Genomic DNA, 12218 nt, shown 5'->3' with positions numbered 1-12218 from the left:
GTTGCTGTGAGCTAGGCTGACGCCACGGCACTCTAGCCAGGGCAACAGAGCAAGACTCTGACTCAAAAAAAAAAAAAAAATGAAAAATAAATGCAAGAATTGTGTGTGGATGTGCCTTACTTGGGAGAAGAAAGTCTATACTTTTCATGAGATTCCAAGGGAGCTTGTAAACCAAAGATAAAAGTCACTCAAAACCACTGATCCAGTCACTCTGAAGTTGACACACTCCAGAATAGCACATAACTGTCCCAATTATTTAATATCAACTTTCGAAAACAATAAGCTAAACTCCAATAGGGTAACAGCTGAACTTCTGGTGTGTTGACCTTGTGTTCCCAAACTAAAGGGTTTTAATTAAGCAAATAAACAAATAAACATTAAGGACAGTTATAGTCCTCTGTGGAAGGTGACGTAAACACATCAAAAGGGAACACTTTCATTTTTGTTGTTTCTAAGCACCAACTCTTAGTTTACCACTGTTTTAACTTATTAAATGAACTGTTTCCTTGAGGAATTCTGGTTATTCCCTTCATAGGAAACTACTGCCCTCTTCTCTCCTTCAAAAGGTCATAAGCTAATAAGAGGTGAGGGAGCATGTCATAAGCCTCCTTGCCACAGGTGCCTGGCACAAAATTTAGCTCATGCCTGTAAAGCTAGCACTTTGGGAGGTGAAGGTGGGAGGATCACCTGAGGCCAGGAGTTCAAGACCAGCCTGCGTAAGAGTGAGACCTCATTTCAACGAAAAACAGAAAAATTAGCCAGGTGTGGTGGTACACACCTGCAGTCCCAGCTAATCAGGAGGCTGGGGCAGGAAGATCACCTGAGCCCAGGAGTTTGAAGTTGCAGATGAAATGATGATGATGAGACTCCCATCTTCACCAAAAAAAAAAAAAAAAAAAACAACGACATACAAGAAATCTCAATTAAAAAACTTGCCTTGGCCATTTACTCCATTGATTTAGCTAAAAGGCAAATTAAGTTTCTATCACATATTTTCATTATAATAGAAATGTAACATTTTAGTGCAGACCAAGACAAGCCTACTTTTTGCAGAGTTTTCTAATTAAAAGTGAAATTGTGCTAGAGCCATATATACCAAGTTATTCAAATTGACTTATTTATCTAAAAAGTGGACTCTCAGGCTTTGTCAGTTGCTACAAACCAAAAGCAATGTTAATTACAGGGAGAAAATGTGTATAGCCGTTGTTTTAGACACAATGGTGAGAACTGAGGGGTTTTTTTTTGGGGGGGGGAGTGGTCATAAGTAAGTTCTTGCTCAGAAGTCAGTAAATGGATGTTTTATACTATCTTAACATGGAACTATAAACCAAAAAAGAACCCTGACATTTAGAACATGCTTAAAACTGTTTCTTCAGAAAAAAATGCCAGCTTTCCAAGTATATACAATGCAATTTCCATCTGCTTTGTAGTGAATTAAATAATTGGTACACAAGTGTGGCCTCTAAACATGCAATTATGTGACAAAATTGTGGGTCCCTGCCTTAAACATCTACCATCTAATTTAATTTGAAACAAAAATCTTACAAATTTACTAAACAAAATTTCCTAATTCAAAGGAGGGAAGCTGAAGTGAATCTCAGCTTTGAGAGTCTATCATTTCATTTAAGCAAAAAGAGGCTTTAGAATTTTACCTGTTTTGGCCTGTTTTGTTTTATCCAAAATTTCTAATTTAGCATTAAAAATGATAATGAGGAAGCTAAAGCTCCAAATAACTTGTTCTAATATGTCTGTGTGGCACAAAAGAAAGGCAAGCAGGTAAAACATGAAGTAGTAGCTATTTAAAATAACTAATAAAGTTAACAGCCAATTGTGAATGAACTACCAGAATGAACACTGACTTCTAACTACCAGAAGGATTTGGAAACGATGGAACAAAATATATTACTTTGAGTAGTTGTAAATAAGCAGCTCTATCTTAACTGTTCACTTTGCTAAATTACTGTATCCATTCTATTATCAACTCTTGATGTAGGCATTAAATTCAATTTTGAGCATCACAGCAGTCTATTTTCATTTTCATTACCAGTATCACACAGAATTTTACCTTTTTTTACACATTGCCCTTTCCACTATAAATTCAGATGGAAGAGCAAAAATGTTACCAGGACATAGCTAGATCAGAATTTAGTCACTTTAAAAAGGCACCTTCAGAGAGTTACATAAGACTGAGACAAAGAGAAGTCTAATAAATTCTACTGATGATTCTGATTTTTAAAATAAGGAGACATGTTAGTGTAATTTTAGGCTTGAAACTTTAATCCAGGATGTTCTTGCACATAGGAGTACTAAGCTTAACCCTGGGCATACTTTCAAAATGAGTTAGGTGGAGTTCACTGATTCTTACTCCTTCAAAGGGCCTTCAAGATGAGGCTCATGATTTTTAAAGAAAACACTACAGAACAGATAATCAAGATGGAAACCAAAGATCCTAACATGGTTCAATCAATGCTCCTTTTGCTAAAGAAGGGAATTCCTAAATTTTGTACTCCTTACAAAATTCTGGTGATTTACCAAATCCCTACAGAGTACATTAAAGTAGTAAGGCTGTAGAGGACAAGTTTTTCCAACGAAAATATTTGTATTCCCTGAAGAAAATAAAAGAACACTAATTTTATAATTAAATAGAATTTAAAGTAAGTCAAAGTGTTTATCTTCAGTATTCCGTGCATTAACAACATTTATTCCCAGTGTTACGTTGACATTACTGATGATATTTATAAACAAAAAAGCCACTCAATTAAGATAGTTATTTTTATCATTGAAGGGTAGAGAAAGGAAATCAACACTTGCTAGGAAGTTGGAAAGCAGCTGACATATTCTATGAATTGTATACTTCTTCAATTAAAAGGTTCTGGTACAAACAGCCAAAAGACAATGTGAGGAAGAAAAAGTCAAATTATGAAATTGCTGGTCTCTCCAGAGTAGACCTGAATTTCTCCTTTTACGAGAAGGCATCCCACACATTCAAAACATATGAGCCTGAGGAAATTAATATTAATAGTACTGTTCAGTACTGGAACAGTAATCACAGACACACAAATAACAATGGCAGCTACCACTTACGGAGCTGTCATTGCATGCAAAACACAGCTCTAAATGCTTTATGTGGATTATTTTATTTCATCCTTACCACAATCCCATGAGGTAGATACTATTAATATCCCTATTTTACAGAAAGGAAAACTGAGATGCAGGGAGATTAAAAGACTTACTTTAACTTCAAACCCAGGTCTTCAGTCTCCAGGGATGAAGCTCTTCAGTACTACATTGTATACTAGCCTCATAATTATTTACTATATTAAGATATTATTAAGATTTCATTCTTTTTCAGAAGTTACTATACTGCCAATTCTTTTTCTGCTCTACAGTGTTCATGAAAAAGCAGGTAAGTTAATTTTTAATTAGAAAAACTATAAACACAATATTCACAGAGAAAAAAGAGGTCCAAGTCTATCAATGTAGAAATGCTCACTTCTTTACCCTAGTTTCATACATATGTGAAAATCTGTTTAGAAACAGAATTTTATTTGCACATGGCCTCCTATTTTTAAAAAATATTCTATTGTATTGTTTTACCTACTGGCAAAACTGAAGCTAGATAAAATATGGAAAAATATTCCATTAAATACATAAAGAGTGAGAATTAAACTGAGTCATACATTCTTTCAAAATGTGAAAACAGGCCAGGCACAGTAGCTCACAGCAGCTTGGAAGGTCAAGGTAGGAGGATCAGTTAAGGCCAGGAGTACTAGCCTGGGCAACATAACGAGACCCTGTCTCTACAAAAAATGAAAAAAATTAGATGGGCACAGTGGTGCATGCCTGTAGTTCTAGCTACTTGGGAGGCTGAGGCAGCTGGATAGCTTGAGCCCAAGAATTCCAGGCTACAGTGAGCTATAATCATGCTACTGCCTTCCAGCCTAAGGCAATGAAGTGGAACCCTGTTTCAAAAAAAAAAAAGTGAAAACATAAATTATATCACAACAGAATGATTATCACTAGTTCTATGAAAGTCACTTTACCTTCTTCCACATAAAATACTACGGAAAACAACAATTCGCTAGAAAATATTTTATTTTTCACTTTGATGCAAAAGGAGAGAAAAAAGTGAGGAAGGAGCCTAAATAGCACAATGATGTGAAAAGAGCTCTTTTATTCAGTGCCATTAGACCTTATAAATTTGTTCTGCTCCTGGCTTTATCACTAACTCTGCTCCGTGACCATGTCAATAACTTAATTTCTCTGGGTTTGGTTTCTTCATCTGTAAAGTCAGTGAGTTGAACAAGATAACCTCTTCGGACTTTTCAGGTCTACAAGTCCACAATTCCGAGTCAAAGGACTACTACTGATTGTTTAATTGGATACCACAAGGTGAGTAAAAATTTCCAGTAAAAAGACTATTTACTATTTTGGGCACAGGTATATAAACCTCTGGCTGAGAATAAAATTTCTGCCACAAGAGTATAAGATTAACAGGAAACAGACATTTTATCCAAATATACTCGCAGTGTTCCATAGGCGTGTAGATCTGCTCTTAGGAAACAAAGTTTTCACTTGTCCTTACCATATTTCACGTTTCTCTACTGTATCACTAACCAATAAAAGAAATTAAATGCATGTTTGAAAACCAAAATGTTCTATGTTTTAAGGAAGGGCATAATTTTGTGTTTCAGGTCTTAAGTGACTGCAAATGTGCAGTGAACCAAACATTTTATCTCTGCCTTACCAGGCTGCACGAGGAAGTGAGGAAAATCATCAAGAACTGTTCCATGCTACAAGATATGGCAGTAGGCCAACCATCTAGCACCTAGCACCTAGCCTGGTCAACCAGAGGTAAAGATTAAGTAAATTAATACTTATAGAATGATGACTACTGGGTATTAGAAACTATAAAAAGTGTTTTCACATATGGAGTATTAGTCCCGTTTCACCAATGAGGACATTCTGACTCAGAGTGATTAATTTGGCCAAGGTGACACAACTAGTAAATGGTCGGGCCAGGATATAAATGCAGGTGTTCAGACTTCCAGGCCACTGCTCTTAGTGCTACATTATGCTAAAGATGATTAGTCAAATGGTAACACAGCTGCAGTGATTTAACTCTTAACAGGTCACAGGTCAAGCAGTATACTGAGTAGAATGAACCCTTTAGGACACAGGAATATACCTGAGAAGTGGGGTAGGGGATGGGGTGTTGGCAGGGGAAACAGAAAGTGATGCAAATAAAGTCATACCAGAACAGCATCCTCCAAAAGAATGCAAATCATTTACATCCTAGTCCAGCCATTCAAGGGTAATTCTGGAAGCTTTGCATAAGTAAATAATTCCTACTTTTAGCACATTTTAAGTCTTATAGTAATACGCATGATCGACAGGCACTGTGAATCATAATGGAAGGCAAGTAAATATCTTTCAGCTCTAACAAGACAAAGTGATGATTTTTTTTTAATAAACTGCCTTTCAGAGGGATAATTACCATAGTTGGTATATTATCTGTATAAGTGCACATCCATGTATGTGTATATATAAATGCATTAGCATCCTCGGAAGCATAAAAATAAGCACATTATCTGACTCACTATATGAACATCTATTGAGTGTTTTTTTTTAAACTTACCTTAGATGAGACTATTCTATTATCACAAAATCTTTGTGCAACGTAAGCTTCTGTTTCCAAAACTGGATGACTGCCAACAAACACTGTACGTGTACCAACTCGTTTCTCTTCTCCAGCACACTGACCAAGAGAAAGAGGAAAAAAGTCAGTCCTTCATCACATTTCCCCATGCTTTTACCAAGCTCAAAATTCTTGTCTAAGCATATTTGGCTATAATCTGGGGAGAAAGTAATAGGGAGAGGAGACAACCTTGTTAGGAAAGTCAAAATCCACTAAGCTCTTACTTGCTGATTTAGTAAAGATTAGTAAAAGTGTTGCTTGAACCAACTGTTCTGAGGCCAAAAGTGCAATTCTAAAATGATTAAAGAAAATATCCTAGAGAAACAATATTTTTACTACCAGTCATTTTTCTTTCATCCACAGCCCAAATGAACCTCAAGCATCACCTTCACAGCAACATACTAACTTAGAAAAGGTTGGCCTGGGAATATTTATTATACAACTACTGAGTACAACCTTGTCACCTACCTTACCAGACAGCAGAAACACAATGCAAATTACTTCTGAACACAAAAAAAATTACTTATAAGTATACAGGTCATAAATAGAATGGCTGTCTCTATTAATGGAAAGATCAATGATTTCTACAAAGAAACTGTAATTCTTTGGCTTTACAGAAAAGAATTTCTTTTACAATCTCTCAGAGCCTACTGTCATATACTCCCATTTTACAAATATATTTCTAATGCCCCTTTTATATTTTTTTTAAAAGCAGATTTGCTGAATCTAAAAGTCCCACATCACCCTTTAATTCTGCTGAGGCTTCACTGTTGTCTTCTCTTAAATCAGGATAATACACTTTCTTATATAAATTTGGGATAGTCTCCTTTGATGGTACTATATTACCATGTCTGAGACTACCAAATATTTAAGTCAAAGGAAGTATGATAGAAACCAATATTCATTTATATGTTTCCAGTATTTTTAAAAGATGATTTTCCAACCTAAAATGTTTTAATACATGTAGCCATAAAGATTTTCCTTCCTTTCAATGATCTATTTAAAGGTCAAAGATATAAATCCCCACCCTCAAAATAATCATTTTTAGCAAGACTACTTATAGCTTCCAAAGTTTTCCAAATGTCTACTATGTTTGGGTGTATTCAAGTCTGAATCTGTGTACCTTATGCAAATATTATACAGAAAATTATTTCTTAGTTTAAAAATTTAAAATTGCCCCAAAGTACAGATAAAATCTCTTTGCCTTTCCATTTTCATTTAAGCTTGTGACATTTAGTGGGGTGTTGCTTTCCAAATTCCTAGGGAATCGCTCAAAGTAATTGGGATAAATTGAAGTAGGAGAGAGATTCAGGCTGTATATAAAGGGTAACATTTGGAGAGCTAACCTGGCATAGGCTAAGGGAATTTGTGGAATCCCTGGAGATCTGGAAAAAGTCAGTAAGTAACTGTGATGGATAGCTTAACTATTTTCCTAACTGCCCAAAGATAGGGAATTAGAACACCTGATTGTTCAAGTTCCTCTGTAGGCTAAGAGTAAGTGATTCACAGGCAAATTTTCAAACAGTTCCTGGAAACCAGCAAACAATATCTTTACCAGATGGTAGATTTGATTTAGGGACTGAAGTCTCTGTTTGCAACTGTAATATACAGGATCTGACACAGCTTACTGATAAGAGCACTGAATTTTCCATAATATCCATTTTGCAAAACTTAAACTGAAAGTGAACACACCTGTCAGATGTATAGTTTATTTGGTTTCAGCGCTACTCCCACCTTCTGTTGCAGGGTAAGACCTTTCTGTAGTCTCCACAGCAGACCTGACCCTTATAATGTACCAATCTGAATTACAAAAAATGTCAAGTCCATGTATACTGTGCAATTTACAACCTTTAATTTAATATTCATATGGCTGTTTAGTTTTCCACACAAGCAAGAAGTGGCTGTAGAGTAAATAAGGAAGAGTTACCTTTTATGCAAGTTCTCAGGTCATGCTACAAAGTAGAAAGGGGAAGAGGCAAAGGAGGTAGAGGGTCAATGAAGCACTATGTTTCCTACTCTGCCAATATAGATTAATTTCCCCCTCAACAGTGGCTACTGATTAACTTAAAACAAAAATGAACTAGTACTTCCCCAATTCTGAACCATCTTCAACATTCTTCTGTGCAAGAGAATAAAAGGAAGAAAAAAGCATAATGCAATTTTTATGCATATTTTTATGAATTCCCTACATTTGAATGGCATTTATAGTTTTATTAAGAGCTTTCCTCATGTATTATCTCTCTGATCTCTTTTGAAGAAGGCCTAAGTGACCTCTATCTCCATTTAATTGGAGAAAATGGATTGAAATTACTGTGCAGGGGAGTGTGTGTGTGTGTGTGTGTGTATGTGTGTGTGTGTGTGTGTGTGTGTAGATCATGGCAATGATTGTTGTTAGATGATAAAATAGAGGCCTGAAAGAAGCTGCAGAATGTCCACTTCTGAACATTTTTCAAAATAGTGCAAATTCTCCTTGGCCCAGGCAGGTTTGGCTTTAGAGGTGTCCGAGGACTAGGGACGGGTTGGGATGAAGCAGATGACTTTTCCATGCCTGTTTCACCCTAAAATTTGACGAACCTGCAATTTCTGGTGGAATTTCCTACAGCTGTGTAATACTGTTTGGTTTACATAAAAATGGCAATGCTGAACTCACATGTAAATTTTCTGTAATTTTCCACTTGCTGCCAATATAACTGTTAAAACTGTGTTATTTCCTGTGATCTTGAACAATGTACGTGCCTGTGCCAAAGCAGAGAAAACTCTATGCGTCCTCACTGAAAAAAATTTCCCATTTGGATGGCACACAGTGTAGTCTAGAGTGGGAGTGTAGGATTCCTGCTACCTTGTGATGAATTTTAACTCATTAAGAATCCATTCTGTACCGAACTGCTTCCCATCCAAACGTCCTTAAGAACAGCATTTTTTTAAACTTGAAATATGCTGGCGCCAACTCTACTTTAATGACACATCACATACTACATCTAAAGTATGGCAAATATTAAAAAGCATATTTACAATATAAGAATTAATAGAGAAAGGAATTTAAAGTTCCTCCTCAAAATAAAAATTACCCTTTGTACTCCTGATTTATACCTTCACAGTATAAGCTGAATATTGTTTTATAAAAAGCTAGTAATTTATACCCCAAAACAGCCTCTCAATAAAAATCTAACACAGTAAAATGGTACTCTTATTCAACCGGTATTGTCTTAAAATCCTGTCTTCCCTAGTTATAAAAAATGAAAAGCTGCTGGAAGCATAATTTGTTTTTTGATTGCCTCCAGACCAGTGACTAGATAAGAACTGAAGAAAAATAGAGACCTCAATACAAAACTGTCACTACAAAAGCTGGCACAGGATCTGAAACAAAGCCTACCTCTCCATGCTTTCCAGGTGTTCGAGGACTTAAATTTATCACTTAGCCATAGACCTGTGATTCTTAATCCTGGCCACACATCAGCTTTAAATACAATACTGATGCCTGAGGCTTTCATTTAATATTTAATTTTTTTGGAAGTTTCCCAGGTGACAATTCTAATTTGCAACCAAGGCTGAGAATTACTTCCCCAGACTCTCTCTTTCAGTCAGGGATTGCCCTTAACTAATATTCCACAAGTTTTTAGTATACCAGCCATAATCCTACACTTTGGGGAGGGTGGGAAGGAGCGAGGGATGAAAAATTACCTGTGGGGTACAATGTACACTACTTGGGTGATGGGTGCACCAAGAACCCACACTCCGCTACTATACAATATATACATGTAAAGAAATTCAACTTGTACCCCCTAAATCTATTAAAATTTAAATTTAAAAAAATCCTGGACTTTTTAAATAAAATAACTTTAAAAACTTGCTTTTCAATGAATAAAAATACAAATAACCCATAAACAATGTCCCCTCTAACCATTTTAAGCTGCTCACAAAATGAGATTCTCTTTCAATACTTCATTTTGCATGTAGTTAATGTCTCATCGATAAGTCGGACCACTGATAATGAAAATTGCAGGCCCTGATATAATACAAAGCTACTTGGGTTATCAGCAAATAATCTTAACTGATGTAATCCGTGGCAACTACAGCATTATGTGTATTGGTCATGGAACTGCTCTCTGTGAATTCCTATTACAAATTAAAAGTATTTGCTCAAAAATGAACAAAAAGAATCCTCATTACAATCTGAACACTTGGCAATGGTTTAAAACTGTATTCCACACCCCAAGCCAAAGCTATTTTCTTCTCTAAAGCATTAGGATTTTTGAACAGCATAGTGTCTTTAAAAGGCCAAATGAATTCAAAATCGAAAGAGTATTTCATAAAATTTCAGATGTATATTGAAATGCTCCCCCAAAAGTTAGCATTTCTGTACTAGGGCTGGGAGGGGGAGCGTGGTGGTATGCAGGGAGGAGAGCACTACACTGCCAGGGAACATTTCCAGTGTATTAAGCTTCTTGGTTAAAATTGCTACAATGTATTCAGTGGTCAAAATGCTTGAGGTTTCCAAGTTCATTCCATTATAACAAGTGAAGATGAATAATCTTGTGTAATTTAGTCATAACTCTAAAATGATCCTTAAAATTGCACTTTTCAGATTTTGCTTTTACTGCAACTTAAGTGATTAAGTTGTCTCTCCCTCTTTTGCCAGAGGAAGTGAAGCAAGACTGAGATAGAACACTTTGTGTCCTTTTGCCTTTAAAGCTTAATTACAGTCATTTTTAACTGAAATTCTCAAACACCTGACCAAAAGACAACTGAATATACAAAATTCATCCCTAGACACAAAGATTGTCTCTAATTAGGCATTATCCAAAGGCAGCACATTAAATTGAATTAAAATTGCTACAGGAATGGATATTAAGCCTCACATAAACAAACATGTAAATCAGCAAGCACAATACTTAAGAAAAAGCATTGACCATGAGGACTTGGAAAATGCCTTGTTTGGAAGCTCAGAGTTGGACTTTCATTATCTCAGTGTGAATCACTGAGCCATTTAATTTCACCAGGGACAATCAATTCTAAGTGTTCCCAATCTGATTCCCCTCCCCGACTATGTTGTCACCCCAAGGACCTCAGAGCTATTGAAACTGTAGCTCTAAAAAATGAAATGCAACTTTCTTACAGGATGGCTAACAGAGAGTTGATAGATCAAAAATGCTGTAAAGCATTTTGTGATTCAAGATTCTAAAAGGAATTTTTTTTAATGATTCGGAGGTTCTTCAATTTATAGAAAGTAATCCAAGACTCTCAAAGTTCCTACAGGGGCTCAGCAACTCAACTTTCCTTGTTAACAGAATCTTTCCTAACTCAGAGCCTGACAATATGCACACAAATTTAACTAGCAAGTATACAAGGCTTCAGAAGTTACTTTTCACTTTCACTACACATATCTACACACATCTTTCATTCCAAACACTTAACAAAATTTGAAACTCTAAATAGGGAGGTATTTCTAAAAATAGGAGCAGTGAGGCTGACAAACCCAGCTAAGCATTTATGATTGCCCTCAGCAAATGGATAAAAATACACATACAAATACAAAGCAAGAATAAAGAAGGCCCCAAGCCCTGAAAGCCCAACCTGGCTGAAAAGAGAACAGAATAAAATATAGATCACAAACCTCTGAGGCTGGAGGGAAAGATGGGGCCATCTACATACTGACATGCAGAAATTTGCTAACACAGTGGCAGCTAAATCAGACAGAGAATGCTGCAGATTATCAATCAACTTGTACCAACCCCCCATGATCCTTCTAAAGTTTCCCAGAATTTGGGAAGAGAGTCAATTGTGGCTTGCGTAGTTCATGTACTTCCACAGGAGGTAGCAAAGGAAGCATTAGAAGACTTAGTCTATTCCTTAAGAGTTTGAGGCAGCCCTTTGGTGGCCTGGCCTCCATTATTGCACCATTTCACATCTTTTTGTCACCCTTCTCCAAAGACCTGATTTGCCTTTGTAACTTTTGTATTTTATAACGTATCATTATTTTTAAATATCCGTAGCTTACACCACACAGGATTTTCTCATCTTGGGAAGTTCTTTTCTATTAATAATTCCTGCCTACAATAAATGGACCATGACAAGTGGGGCTAAACGATGAACTTCAGCAATTGAACTTTTGGTTGTATGCAGGTTAATACTTTAAGAGGAAGAGATATAATCTAGGTATTTACTGTGATACACTGAGTTTCCTCACCCCAAGACAGTGACTGTAATAATGTACACTGAAGCTTCAAAAATGTGTACAAAAATATACATAAGGGCTAAGCAGATGGTTTCTGTGGAAAGGTCCCTTAGGGCTGGAATATTTTCCTCACTATTTAGAGATCTCATAGGTAAGAAAGTTATATCTCAGCAGTAAATAGTAGTATCTAACAATCAAAAGGATAAGAGCTACTGGGTATTAGGGGAGAAAATGCCTTTGCCAATATCATTACCTAGAGAGGATAAATTCTCACCCAAAAATTACTTTCCAGATAGCCAAAGAAGAATTTTTATTACAGTGTAAGAAGAGATAAGAAACTCTGGC

The 12218-nt window shown here is 36.1% G+C and overlaps 1 protein-coding gene across 1 annotated transcript in view; it reads right to left on the bottom strand.

Moving 5' to 3' along the window:
- Positions 1-12218, bottom strand: part of ATP11C (ATPase, class VI, type 11C) — a 180390-nt gene that overhangs the window by 82212 nt on the left and 85960 nt on the right. The window contains exon 3 of the mRNA XM_012665306.1: positions 5639-5758. Coding sequence (XP_012520760.1) covers positions 5639-5758 — 120 coding nt within the window. The remainder of the gene's footprint in view (positions 1-5638; positions 5759-12218) is intronic.

Source organism: Propithecus coquereli, unplaced genomic scaffold, assembly GCF_000956105.1.
Source record: "Propithecus coquereli isolate 6110/MARCELLA unplaced genomic scaffold, Pcoq_1.0 Scaffold99, whole genome shotgun sequence".
In the NCBI taxonomy this organism is placed as follows: domain Eukaryota; kingdom Metazoa; phylum Chordata; class Mammalia; order Primates; family Indriidae; genus Propithecus; species Propithecus coquereli.
Note: the sequence above shows the minus strand (reverse complement) of the source record. Positions and strands in the feature narration are given on the sequence as shown.